This window comes from Schizosaccharomyces japonicus (genome assembly GCF_000149845.2).
Source record: "Schizosaccharomyces japonicus yFS275 unplaced genomic scaffold supercont5.2, whole genome shotgun sequence".
In the NCBI taxonomy this organism is placed as follows: domain Eukaryota; kingdom Fungi; phylum Ascomycota; class Schizosaccharomycetes; order Schizosaccharomycetales; family Schizosaccharomycetaceae; genus Schizosaccharomyces; species Schizosaccharomyces japonicus.
The window spans coordinates 229311-241708 of NW_011627861.1; the positions used below are offsets into that span (position 1 = coordinate 229311).

General features: G+C 44.2%; 5 protein-coding genes across 5 annotated transcripts; 2 read left to right on the top strand and 3 right to left on the bottom strand.

Annotated features, from left to right (window-relative positions):
* Positions 1–60: 60 nt before the first annotated feature.
* On the bottom strand, positions 61–2908 carry SJAG_05286 (rhomboid family protease). Its single transcript, XM_002174136.2, has 3 exons — positions 2324–2908; positions 1849–2128; positions 61–1588 (listed from the first exon to the last, which is right to left on the bottom strand). The coding sequence occupies exons 1-3, from the start codon at positions 2484–2486 to the stop codon at positions 1249–1251; spliced, it is 783 nt and encodes a 260-aa protein (XP_002174172.2). The 5' UTR covers positions 2487–2908; the 3' UTR covers positions 61–1248.
* SJAG_03002 (ran GTPase binding protein Mog1) lies at positions 263–1198 on the top strand. The gene has a single exon (XM_002174135.2). The coding sequence runs from the start codon at positions 386–388 to the stop codon at positions 971–973; it is 588 nt and encodes a 195-aa protein (XP_002174171.2). The 5' UTR covers positions 263–385; the 3' UTR covers positions 974–1198.
* A 304-nt stretch (positions 2909–3212) lies between the features above and the next one.
* On the bottom strand, positions 3213–6323 carry SJAG_03005 (ubiquitin-protein ligase E3). Its single transcript, XM_002174137.2, has 3 exons — positions 5878–6323; positions 5368–5820; positions 3213–5317 (listed from the first exon to the last, which is right to left on the bottom strand). The coding sequence occupies exons 1-3, from the start codon at positions 6113–6115 to the stop codon at positions 3324–3326; spliced, it is 2685 nt and encodes an 894-aa protein (XP_002174173.1). The 5' UTR covers positions 6116–6323; the 3' UTR covers positions 3213–3323.
* A 96-nt stretch (positions 6324–6419) lies between these two features.
* Positions 6420–9260, bottom strand: SJAG_03006 (ubiquitin-protein ligase E3 Brl1). Its single transcript, XM_002174138.2, has 4 exons — positions 8951–9260; positions 7173–8807; positions 6950–7117; positions 6420–6874 (listed from the first exon to the last, which is right to left on the bottom strand). Exons 1-4 carry the CDS (start codon positions 8996–8998, stop codon positions 6698–6700), a joined length of 2028 nt encoding a protein of 675 aa, XP_002174174.1. The 5' UTR covers positions 8999–9260; the 3' UTR covers positions 6420–6697.
* On the top strand, positions 9245–12358 carry SJAG_03007 (transcription factor TFIIIB complex subunit bdp1). Its single transcript, XM_002174139.2, has 4 exons — positions 9245–9307; positions 9347–9436; positions 9490–11606; positions 11663–12358. Exons 1-4 carry the CDS (start codon positions 9277–9279, stop codon positions 12059–12061), a joined length of 2637 nt encoding a protein of 878 aa, XP_002174175.2. The 5' UTR covers positions 9245–9276; the 3' UTR covers positions 12062–12358.
* Positions 12359–12398: the final 40 nt, after the last annotated feature.

Here is a 12398-nt window from a genome sequence, read left to right on the forward strand (position 1 = left end):
CTCTTTATACAACCTTTTCTTCTTGGGTAGCCTCATTTGATAAAAGTTTAAAGTTTACCCTCGTGGTTGGCTTCTGGTTTATAGTATAGTAAAAAACATTGTTTTGCATTCTATTCTAATGGGGAGGGGCGGGAAATTGTTCTTTGGTCGTTTGGAGTTCGATCAAGCTCTTCAATTCGTAAGCTTGCTAGCCGTGCACTTCGTTTGAGAGAGCCTTCATCCAACGTCACAAAATCGTTTTTTGGTGTAAGTTCATTTGTCACCTTTATATACAATAGCCGAAGCATTTTTGAGTAGTTGTGTGTTAGCGACCTTCTAGGCAGCGAAAACAATAGAACAGCAGCACTTGAGTAACGTAGAGCTGCAAGTCAAAGTTAAGGCATATATGATGGTTCAACTATTCGGAGGAGCACTTACTGCGGAGCTTCCGTCCTCATTCTGCGATGTTAGTAAGCTGCGTGAAGTGCCCGACAATCAAGAGGTTTTTATGGAAAATTCGGACGACATGTTGTCTTTTATTTTTGAGTTGCTGGAACACGGAGATGCGCCGGGAAAAACGGCAGCTCAGTTTCACTTTGAGAGTCTTGTTGACGACAACGATGCAGTTGCATCAACCATTTGGTCGGAAGAAGATATAGAAACAAGCAAACTATCACATATAGCATCCCTAGGCGACAATGCCAGTGTGTGCCGGCTGACAGGATTCCAACAGCTTCCTCGGGATCGTCACCACACAATAAGGACGCTGCTGCAAAACATTGCTGTCATTTTATACGTTATTCGGTGTCCTAAGTACCAGGTGGACATGGTCGCATCGTTAAACGTGCCCTTGAGAAACGATTACACCGACAAGGAGCCCTTGGCAGTGGCATCTCTGACTGCGGACGATGCGCAACGCTTCGAAAGAGCGGGCCAGTGTATCGATGCCTTTGCGGACTCGTTGACTCTCGTTCGGCCTTCCCTCTTTGGATAACCAATGACTGGAATAGTGAAACGAATGAATAATCTGAAAGAGAGACGTGTTCTTTTATTAACAGACGGGAGAGCTTAAAGGGTGTGTATGTGTGTATGTGTGGTAGAAAGAAAGTAAAAAGAAGGAAAAATAGGACTTAAAGTATCGTTTAATAAGAAAAATAAAATGGCAGTAGTTGTAGGGGAGCAGTTTCTTGAGAGGGGAGAAGACGTGCGAACAGCTGTCCATACCGAAAAGGTGAATCGTAAACATTTAAACGTTTGAACCTACTGCTCTTATGTCCCAAGACGAGTGCCTCTCCCAGGGAAGGTTGTAGGTGTGTTTGTAGTAACAGCAGCAGCATCATCAATAGTGACGGGCAATATCATAGCAGTAGGGTTGAGTTGTGCTGGGTTTAATTCATAATAACTGGGAATCGTAACTAGGCGTTGATCGCAACGAGCAGCAATTGTTGCAAAAGGCACATGCGACATCATCCAAGGAGTCGCATAGCCGGTAAGCATACCAAACGTGTGACCGATAAAACTTGAATTTGGAATCATCAATGTCGTTAAAAGCAGGTAAAACAGAGGGAGCCACTTTTTGGAAGGACTCCATCCAAAGACTTCTCGGGTTCTAGAAGAGTATTAGACGGGAAAAGCGGAGGGACGAGGGAGGGAAAAAGGGAGAGGTGGACAGAACAGAAGGCAACGGAATAGAAAGTAGGAACAAGACGTTAAGAGTTACGGAACTCAAAAAGCCTTATCGTAAACGCTAAAAAGTCTCTCGACTTTAATGTTACCGACCTCATCGTTTCGCAACACTTTCAGTAGCGTCGCAGGAAATTCTCCGTAACGATTGCCCCCTTCTTTACACCCTCTTCATCCCATACATACCTTGCATTTGGTGCTGCCTGACAGCATTGAGCAGATAGAAAAGCAAACACCCATCCACTCAAACCAGCAACGCTGATTCCCGGACTTTTGGAGAAGAACCGTGTCGTTATGAGATGTGCCGTTCCCGGAACTAATGTGTATGGAATCATACACAAGAGAAACGTCACAGCAGTACCATGCGTTCGTTCAAACGTTGGCATGAGTGAGACAAGTGCGATACAGTTTAGAAGCAGATGAAGCAGCGAAACATGGACAAACGGGTATGTGAAGAGTTCGTAAACTAGCCAGTGTTAGAAGAATCATTCAGTCAAAGACAGACACTTTCACAGACACAAGATCAGTGCCTGGAGCTAGCCATCGCGGGAGAACCCTGTCGAACATAAACACACACACACACACAATAGATGCTGCTGTGAGGTCCCCCACAAACAGCTAGCTTCCAGATTGAAAGAGCTGTTTCCTTCCGAGTTCGTACCGTGAGCGTGTTGGAAGAGTCCATCCCAGGACAGTGACAGCTGCCCGAGAATTGGGATGTATGGTCTTATGAGATGCAGAGACACAGAAGCACATACAACCAGTCTGCACCATGCAGGCGATTCCGCAAGGAACTTGCGGGCTTGGGACAGCACTTGTTGCATTCTTGAAGGGTGCACACCTCGGTTATTCCTTGGTTTCACAGACACCTCACTCAACTACAAATCGCTGAAAGACTGGCTTTCACGGAGAAATTTAGTGTCGTTAACCTTTGTTGGGTCCCGAACGCGAGGAGGTAGACGATTGTATAATAAAGGCCCTCAACCCAATTCGAAACGAGAAGATACACACAACAAAACCCGTAGACAACGACAAAAACGAGAGACAAAAACTTAAGAGCAGGGCAAGAAACACGCAAATAAATACATAAATAAATAGATAAAGACCGTAAGAAGGCAGTTATAAACAAAAACAACGTCGTCAGACAAACAGGAGTCCGGTTAGGGAGAAGGAAAAGAGGGAAACCAAGCTGTTTGTTTCCTTGCGACAGGGCTCAAAAGAGGATTTGTGGTGGTAGTAGTCAGAGCATTAAAGTTATCTTAAGAAAACACGCGAAATCTATGAACCGTGCGGGGTGAGAAAAAAGCGGGGCGCTGTTATAAACAATGGGGGTGGCTTAAGTGGCGGATGGGTTGGTGGTAGAGGACGCTTCCGAATAGGTGGGATGCTACAGCTTGCGGAGTAAGGGGCTGGATGCCATGAAACGGGTCGTAGAGAAGGGATGACTGATAAGTGGGGATGTGGGGTGCGCGGGGTCACGGGGACGGGCAACGGGGGCCATCGATGAGAGACCCGCATATGTGGGGCTATTGTGGGGGCCTATTTGTGCTGAAATCGTGAAAACAGAATTACAGAAGTCTTGAAGAGTTTGTCTAGTATTAACGGCTATCTATTACCGCAGGAACTTCATAAATTTTCGTGTCGCCGTAGTTGAGGTGAAATTAAAAGTCGTCGTGAAAAGGCTCGTCGATGAGTTTATATGTAGCGTTAGGTCCACACACTTGACATTCATCAAGAACAGACTCGTCGGTAACATGGGTACTGGGTGCGTGAGCGATCATGCATGCGTGATGGAATGCATGTTTGCAGGGGAATACGACGAAGGGTTTCAAGATGAGCAGTTCATTACAATGCAAACAACCCTGGGTTGCATCCAGCTGAACAACCTCCTTCTTCCGTTCGTCAAACGAGCGTGAAAGAGCCTTCGTAATACGGTCAGACTCCTCCATGTCCCGTGTGGATGCTTCCATCGCTGAGCGATAGTTGTTGAGCTCTGCACAAACATGTTCACGAATGTCATCCATGTCAACATCTGTCGGAAGCATGTTCAAAATCTCGGAAAGCGAAAGCACATTCGATTGACTGAGCGTGCGTACGGCAGTTTTGACGTCCGCGTGCCCGGCTAGTAGCTGCTGCGCGATCTTTCTCCACAACCGCTTCTGAAGAAACTTGTCGTCGCTTGGAATACTAGCAATGTTCATAGCGGTGTCCGAATCTTGCTCTTCGAGAGCCATATCCACGGCCTGGCTGTAAAGCTGTAGGAGAACAAGAATCTTTATAGCGCTTTTCTTGCACTCGTACTGCAAGCACAACCGTAATCCTAAATCCATATCGTAGAGTGGGTTGTTTCCTTGTTTCTCGATATACTTGAGCAAGTACTCTTCGTTACCTCGCGATTGGTATGCATACATGCAGAAGAGAGTATTGTGAACAGTGGGATCGCTGCAGCCCAGTACATCAATGACATAGTGAAGATAATGAATAGCAGCATTCGCTTCCACAGGCACACCGGCTTTCTGGTTGTAACTCAAAAGAGCTGGAATGAGGGCGTGAACGTTGAGGTTCGGTTGTTGTTTCCAAATGCCCACGGTTTCGGATGGACGATTGGTGAGCAAGGCGTTGGCATGATGAACAAGCGTTTCTTCATCCACGCCGTCTTGTAGTGTTTGTAGAGCCTTCTCATAATTCTCTCGCTGGATCCAGTACGACATGATGTATGATCGATCGTCCATTACTGTGGCCAGTTGAAGAAGCTGTTCTTCGCGACCGTAATTCACGGTAATCGAGTATGCTGCACCCTTATCCAAATCGTCTTTGTATTCGCGGAGTAACTTTGCAAACTCGACATCTAGTTGTTTTTCTTTTTCTCGGAAGACAGAAACGTCATCGGTTAGCTGTTTTTCATCGTCAAGCTTGTTAAACCGGCTAAGGATTAGCTCTAAAATCCAATTGACGAGCAAGGTCCGCTTTACGGACATTGCTTTTTTCGTCATGCGCAGTTTCTTCCAGAGATACTTTCGAAGAGCGTCATATTGTTCGTGATCCAAAAGCTCAACTGCAACTTGTTCAACCGACTTTGAACTATCAGCGTACAGCATTGCTGCTCTTTCACACTCTCCACGCTTCATCATTTCTTCGCCATATTCAATGAGAATTAGGTTTCTCATGGGCGAAGATTCAGCAGCAGCAGTCAGTGCACGTTCGTAGTCCTTTTGCTCAAAAAGGATCCGGGCAACGTCTCGGGCCTCGTTTGTAATAGTAATTTCGTGAATACCTTCCGTCGTATAAATCCAAAACGTGCGTTGTTCACGGTCTTCCGTCAAACCTAGGATGCGTTCTCTTTGCAGTAATGGAACAGTTTGCTTGAAAACCAGTTGATTGTTCAGAATATTGAATGCAAAAAGTACATCGCCTTCTAAATAAATGATGTGAAAGGAAGATATAAGGACGGAACGCTGAACTGGTTTCTCACTATCGGTAGGCAGTTCTAGTACGGCAGAGAACGAGAAAGTTTCCGTTAAGAGATCGTCTATTGAAGCTTTCATTATGCGTTTATTAGTCAATATACAAACATACAGCTTCTCGTAAGCTGCTTCGGGAAACGGTGAGAAGCGTATCTCTCTGAATTCTTCTCCGCGTTGGACGGTAAAAAATGCTAAGCATACTGTTAGTGCGACGAAACTTACAACAACAGCAAAAACATACGCTTCCTATCATTTACATCCGTGGAGAAAAATGAAGCCAAGGAATCTGAATTCTCCGAATTAAGTCGATAAATGTGTCGACTAGTGAATATGAATAAAGTTTGCTTATACAGCTGAAGCAGTAATGGCTTCTCAGAACCATCAAGCTGCTGCAAAATAGTAAAGGATCGCTCGATGTGCTTTAATTGGGCGTCAGAAACGTTCACTTGGAGCAACGAAATTTGTCCGTTAGTCGCTAAAAGTAACAATTCGAATGTAGAGGCTGAAGACTCCAGGAACAATGCCGACTCAAAAGTCATTCCTTTCAATTTGGCTAGAATACGCACTTGATGATTTGGAAAAACAAGGCAATTGTCTCCAAAAGTAGTAGACACGAACATAATGTGAGTTGTATTACTTGTAAACACTTTGTGCGTGGTTCCAAATGCCAGTATCTTCTTAGGAATGTCGATATCTGTGTCATTGTTAGTATTGAGGCACTCAATGGCTCTTTGTACACTGTTAAACTAACCCGTAATCTCCTCTGGCCGGTCCAAGTCAATTAACAACAGTTTGTCACATGTTAATGCCATAACCAGTATGTTCTTTTCAACATCCATATGCCGTAAGGCTACGGGGAATTGAAGCTGAACACGTTCCAGGCAAAATATGTTGCTGTCTTGGAAACTTGAAACTTCCGTTCCCACATCGTTAGCTGAAGCTAAGTCAGCACTACCAAGACTGCCATTCCAATCTTCCGATACAAACATTGGTCATAAGTGCAGTCACTAGACACAGAATTTATGGCAGTAACTGAGCACAGACTTGGATGTTTGCTGGTCTTGCATTGTGTTGGAGGTGGCCTTAGCTGCTATAGCAAAGACACAACAACACAGGAAATGTCGTTGGGTAGAACGCTATATGAAAGTAGTAGAATAGTAGAGCTAGGAGGTTTTGGCTTGTTTTAGTGCCATGAGGGTTTTACACTTTTACGTAATCCGATATTCCTTAGGCAATTAGCTTTTCTAAACATTGCCTTTGCAAATCAACCAAGTGCTAACTTAATAGAGCAGCTGGAAGCAACATCAATGAGTGATTTTATTTTATACAACATATTTTAACAAGTTGACAATGTCATTAAAACGAAACACAGTCTAAACTTTATCATGAAAGCAAACAGAAACGAAGAAAACAAAACCAAGAGAAAGGTAAGATTAGAGAAGAATGAGGAATGAGAAGGGAGTGAGTCGTTTTTTTGAAGAAGCCAAAATTAATAGGACCATAGGTAAAAGTATAGATAACTCGCAAGAGCGAAAGGGCTGCTGCAGTAAGGAACGAACGGAAAGGGGGCATCATAGGTGAATTGGTACGACATCTGTTCGATTGAATGGCCTTTCACAGGTCGGACATTTGCGATGTTTTTGTGAACACATATCCTCAATACATTCCTCACAGAAGGCATGACCACAGATGGAAATGAGTCGATTCTTCCAGTTGGCAAAATTGCACGACGAACATTTGAGCATTGTCTAGAACAAACGTTAGCACGGTATTTATCTCGCAGGCAAATCTTTGTCCCTCGAAGGGACAACAATGACACTTACTTTGTACACTTGAGCTTCTTCAGTCTCGTATGCCTTTTCGAGTTGTGGTTTTTCACGCTCAACATATTCTAGTTGAACTTTTTGAAGTGCCAGTTGCTCCTCCATTTCAATATTTTTTTCGAAATAGTCGAGTATCTCCTGTTGTGCTTCGGTGATCTGCTGAGAAGTCTAAACGTATGCTGGTTAGTCGGATACAGTTTTAGGCTTGCATGATTATATATACCTGATTTATTTTTTGGATGAACGCGCGTTTCGTGTGCGTTGTGTTTTTCTCGGTCTCCAAGGTTTGTTGATTAGCTTTTTGGTAAAGTTGTTGGATCTCTTCGAACACGCTAAGTGCCTTGCGAGCAGTAGAAGCACGAGCTATTAGGGCCGTCTCCCGTTCCCGTAGCTTGGCCATTAAGTCTTGGCTGCGGGCCTCAACAACTTTTAGCATTTTATGTTCAGTAATAAGAACATCGCGAGCCTTCATGGCGGCAAAGTACTTTTGTGTGGCTCGGGCGCGTTCTAAATGAGATTGAGCAATCTCCGTTTCCGCCGATTGAAGTGAGGAAAGTTGTTCCGCGAGTTGTGCTTGAACTTTGTCATAAGCAGCATGCATTCCTGGCAGTTCTTGGCAAAGGCTAGAATTATTGAGTTTCAGCTTTTCAACTTCTGATGAGTCTTCTGTCATTGAGGCAGCCGGCTCAGATTCGTATTGAGGAGCATGCTCGAGAAAGTCCATTCGAGTCTGCAAGGCGTCAATGAACGATGAACGAGATGAGATAATGGCATCCAAAGTGCGTTCTATATCCTCCATTAAAGTATGATCAGGATTACGCATTTGCTGTTGAATAACCAACTCGTCGCGCTTATTCCGAATGTCACTGAGTTGTTGCTCCATTAGATTCATTTTTTGTTGAAGTTCGCGAATGTTGGAAACGTCTTTGTCGCGGTCGTCAAGCTCAATTCTATAGAAATCCTCTATAGAGTCATTGATATTTTTTAGCAAGTCCTTTATGCTGGTTTCCAAATTTTGTTGCTCTGCATCCAGTTGTGAACGCTGCATCTTCATTTGAGCATATGTCATGTAAGAGTCAAGGCTATTGTCAGCAATGTTCAGAGACTGAACATGAAGTCCACAAGACTTGAGAGCCATCTCCCGGTATTGTTCGAGCAATTGCTGAAGTTTTGTTTTGCTAGTAGTGCTCAAACTTTTTAAGTCGTTGGATATTTTGCCAACAGTTTCAGATGTTAAGGAGGAACGAGGAGCTGCTGGAGCGGGGCCATCAGGTTCAATTGCTTGCGTTGCCAACTGTTCGTCCAGTTCGCCTTCTTCAACATCCGTGCGATTTTGAATAACCAAATCAACATCTTGAAGAGTCCGACTATGCTGTTGGTCTTGAACGTCAGTTTGGAGTTGACGAAAGTGGGTGGCGAGCAAGTCAATGTTTTTTTCCATAAATCCGAGTACGTATTCACATGCCTTTTGTGAACCTTCTAGGTAAATAAGCATACTTAACTTGTCATACATTGGGCGTAATGCCTCAATGTCTGCAACTCCCGAAAGATTTCCAGCGGCTAGGTTGCGAAATAGCTGAGAGTAGTTGGCCATAAACTCTTCCATAAAATTATTCTCCAGCATCTCTTCACTCAGTCCTGTAAATGTGGTCCAGTTTGAGACATTATCCAACACTTGTTGTTCAACACGTAACGGGACAAGCTTTTCCGCGATGGAAGCGTAAAATTGATTTAAATGCGTAGTGAGATGATTTAGCTCTTCCATTTTTTGCTGAAGAAACGTAAACCGATGTTTCAATCCTTCTGTCAGCAATTCATACTCTCGTTCACGACGCCAAGAGGCCTCTTTTTGAAACAACTAGATGTGTTAATGAAATTTATCGTCAAACTTTTGAAACGCGCGCGTTTTTCTCTAAAGAAAAGAAAAACCAAGACAGATTTACGCGTCTTTACTGAATTTTCAATGGAAAACGCCTAAATTGAGCGTTGTTCAGCACTTACCTCCAAGTCATCTTCAGTATCGAAATGAAGAGAGCGAACATCTACCATTATTGAATAAACTCTTAGAATTGAGCGCTCCGTTCACGTGTGTCCGGTTATTCTTTGATGTAAATTCGTTTAAGCATGGAAATGCTCACGAACAAGCGAACAATTATAATTCAAAATAAAAACACGACCTCAATCTCCTGTAGGCTTTGGACAGGTCGCGGTGTCCTAAATGTGTGGTGTAAATCGAGTCTCGAACTCGAGGGTATTTGGTGTGAGGAAAATGTGGCAGGTGTTATTTTCCAAAAACGTCGACCTCCCCCAGATCAGTTTTGTGCTTAATGTGCGCCAAAACGGTAAAATCGTCAAACAGTAAGTCAATTGATACGTTCTATGCTTAACCTGTGTCAGAAAAAGATAAGGGATCGTCTAATACGAAACGTACGCGGCGGAAATTGCAAATTAAGCCAAGTTCGCCGATTGTCTCACCGGTTACAGACGGTACGTAACGAAGTTGCTGTTTTTTGTTCTTAAACTAATTGGTTCTGCCTCAGAAACGCAAAACGAAGCGAATGACGACGCTCGTTTTGACAGAATCTCACGTGGAAATCAGCTACTGAGCGAAGTTGCCAACCAGCAGATCATGGCACGAATCCATCAACAGGAGGCTAGAAAACAGCGTAGACGTTCCTTTAGTTCATCTTCGCAGGTTTCCGTTAAGGATTCTCTGTTCTCCAGTACTGACAAACTTACTCGAATGGCAGACGAGTTGGCCAACAACTTAAATCAATCACCTCCTCGCATTACCGAGAGTGTTAGTGCTCCATCATCTTCAAAAAGACCGTCAAAGAAGAAGAAGAAGAAAAAGCTTTTCACAGCGCCGTCCATCTCATTCCTTCTGGCAGATGAAGAGGTTTCTTCCAATGTTAAAACAAGTAACACTCGTTCGCGTTCGTTTGCTAAAGCTTCAACGAAAGATGACGCTGTGAGTGCCGAATTGGAAAGAAACTCAGAACTGGACGACACTATGTCAGTCACCTCAGTTGCATCAGCTGCCTCTATGCCAGTAGTGCCGTTTACTCGCCGCCGGTCATTTTCGCGAATTCTTGAGGACGACCTCAGCGATGATGATGACCAAGGGCTCATCTATTCCACGCCAAGTGAACAGCTTTCGCACGTTCAAGAAGTTTTATCTTCGTATGCGGTCGCCGAAGCAGAGGAAGAAGCTGCCAACGGCAACCTGAGCTCTGAAGGATTGGACGAACCTCCTTTGGAAGAACAAGCCTTACAGTATTCTGCTGATGTCATAGACGAGCTGGATGAGGAGTCTGATGATCTTGCTTTTGCGGAAATGGTTAAGCAATCCGCCATATCCACTACTTTGAGTAATCTGAGAGACGATACAGCCCTTTCTGCGGAAGCTGACGGCTCAAACGAAACAAATCCTCAAACGGCTGCAGAAAATAATACTACCGCAGATTTGGAAGGCGTTGTTCCGGACAGCCAAAGGTCGCAAACTGATCTCGACAATGAGTCCACTGTGGAAACAGAGTCTGCTGACATAAGTGGAAACCACAAGAAAAGGAATCAAGCCGCCCGGCATCCACGGAGTGAGGTTACGGTTGAGATTGGTGATCGAGTTGCCTCTATGAAGGCTAGAAAAAGGAACGCTACCGTAAAGTTAGCGATGGACAAAGATGGAAGTGCATCTGATGGGTCCTTATCCGATCAACCGTTGTCTCAAATTGTTTCCTCTTCTCAACATGATGCTACAAAAGAAGTAAAACTTAAATCGCGCAAGGCGAAAAATAGCGACAAACTTTCATTGGAAGACCGTCTCGAAATGGAACCCTTGTCTCAAATCGTAAAGGAATCGGCCTCACAGCTTGAGTCAAATATGGCTGCTGCTTTTGAAGCCGCCGGGTTTTCTTCTCAGCAAAAAGAAGATCTTGCTTCGTTAAAGATCTCGGAATCACAGGACCAAGGGTTTCCAAAATTAAAAGCCGTAACCATTCCACGTCGTCGTAAGCGCAAACGTTTTTACGATGAACGTATCGCTGGCATGACACCGGAAGAGCGCGAGACACAACAAATCGACCCAACCGTCTTCAAAATGGCCCAACTCTGTGAAGACATTGGCATTGGCCGACGGAGTCAACGATTCCGTGAGCTGGAAAAACTTGAGCAAGAAGAACGCATTCGTAAGCGTCGTGCGGCTGTTGCTAAACGCGAAGGATCTGAAACGCCGGTTCTGTCACCACTGGCAACCAAGGCTCCTGAACCATCCGTTGCATTTGCGCAGGAGCCCGAAGAGGAAGTTGTTGGTACCATTGATGGAATCGATGAAGATCAACAACCAGACCTTCAATCGCAGGAGGAAAAGAAGCCCGTGAGACTTAGCATCTTGGATCAAATGGTCGTAAAAATGGATTCGGAGAGGTCGTCTGGCGCTGGCGCTGCGACTGCTGTTCGCACAAGAGTAGTTGACGGAAAAATTGTTCTGGACGAGACGTCTCTTGAGGTAGATCGTCATGCGAATGAAGCACTTTCTACCGGAAGCTTGGAAGTGGTTGAGGAAAGCGCACTTACTCGCCGGGTCACTAGTGCTACTTGGGGCAGGAAACAAAAGTCCGAGAAATGGGATGCAGCATCGACAGAGCAGTTTTACAAAGTAAGTGTTTATTGTCATCGTATGTCTTGTCCTCGTATTAACACATATAACAACAGGCCCTGTCACAATGGGGAACAGATTTTTCACTTATTGCGAATTTGTTTCCTGGTCGTACACGTCGACAGATAAAATTAAAGTTCAACATTGAGGAACGGAGAAATCCAAAACGCGTTAACTTCGTTTTGAATAACCCTACTCCAGTTGACATGGAGGAGTACACTGCTGTTTCCGGTAGAGTATTCAGACCCGTTGAGGATGTGGAGAGTGAACTGGCTAGCCTTCGTCAAGAATTCAAGATGGAACGCCAACGTGCTCAGGAAATGGCAAAGCAGAATCAAGCGATTCTTGAGCATGACACAAAGGTTGCAAAGACTTATGTAAACTCTCATGTGGACAAAAAACCAGCGGTATCGAACGACGAAAATGTCGAAGTTGTTGGTACAATTGAAGCGTGAACAAAACAGGCAAGTGATACTTCTTATTCCTTAAAAAGCAATCGGGTATGGTCAGCTGTTTTGCTTCATTTTCTATGAAAAGGTTTACCTTTTTTCGCTTTCACCTACTCTCGCTCATGACTCATGAAATCAGCTTGTTCTGCAAAAATGGTCGTTTTTTATGACACCAACCCATCCACTTTTTCCCTTATTTTGTACATTCTCTTTCCATTTGGTTGTTTTATTTTTGTCTGGGCATTGACCCTTTATGTAATAATAGCATACTGAAAATATTAAGCGAGAGAAGGAAGCAAGAGAGACGAAATGTAGTATTCTGTAAATTACTGCCGGCAACAGT

Coding starts and splice junctions, on each gene's coding strand:
- SJAG_03002 (XM_002174135.2), top strand. CDS start 386: ATGATGGTTCAACTATTCGGAGGAGCACTTACTGCGGAGCTTCCGTCC.
- SJAG_05286 (XM_002174136.2), bottom strand. CDS start 2,486: ATGCAACAAGTGCTGTCCCAAGCCCGCAAGTTCCTTGCGGAATCGCCT. Junction 2,129..2,323: donor ACTCTTCCAACACGCTCACG/GTACGAACTCGG, acceptor AACACTGGCTAG/TTTACGAACTCTTCACATAC. Junction 1,589..1,848: donor CAGGCAGCACCAAATGCAAG/GTATGTATGGGA, acceptor ATACTCTTCTAG/AACCCGAGAAGTCTTTGGAT.
- SJAG_03005 (XM_002174137.2), bottom strand. CDS start 6,115: ATGTTTGTATCGGAAGATTGGAATGGCAGTCTTGGTAGTGCTGACTTA. Junction 5,821..5,877: donor CCGGCCAGAGGAGATTACGG/GTTAGTTTAACA, acceptor ACAATGACACAG/ATATCGACATTCCTAAGAAG. Junction 5,318..5,367: donor GGATGTAAATGATAGGAAGC/GTATGTTTTTGC, acceptor CAGTATGCTTAG/CATTTTTTACCGTCCAACGC.
- SJAG_03006 (XM_002174138.2), bottom strand. CDS start 8,998: ATGGTAGATGTTCGCTCTCTTCATTTCGATACTGAAGATGACTTGGAG. Junction 8,808..8,950: donor ATACTGAAGATGACTTGGAG/GTAAGTGCTGAA, acceptor TAACACATCTAG/TTGTTTCAAAAAGAGGCCTC. Junction 7,118..7,172: donor TCATCCAAAAAATAAATCAG/GTATATATAATC, acceptor GCATACGTTTAG/ACTTCTCAGCAGATCACCGA.
- SJAG_03007 (XM_002174139.2), top strand. CDS start 9,277: ATGTGCGCCAAAACGGTAAAATCGTCAAACA. Junction 9,437..9,489: donor TGTCTCACCGGTTACAGACG/GTACGTAACGAA, acceptor GTTCTGCCTCAG/AAACGCAAAACGAAGCGAAT. Junction 11,607..11,662: donor CGACAGAGCAGTTTTACAAA/GTAAGTGTTTAT, acceptor ATATAACAACAG/GCCCTGTCACAATGGGGAAC.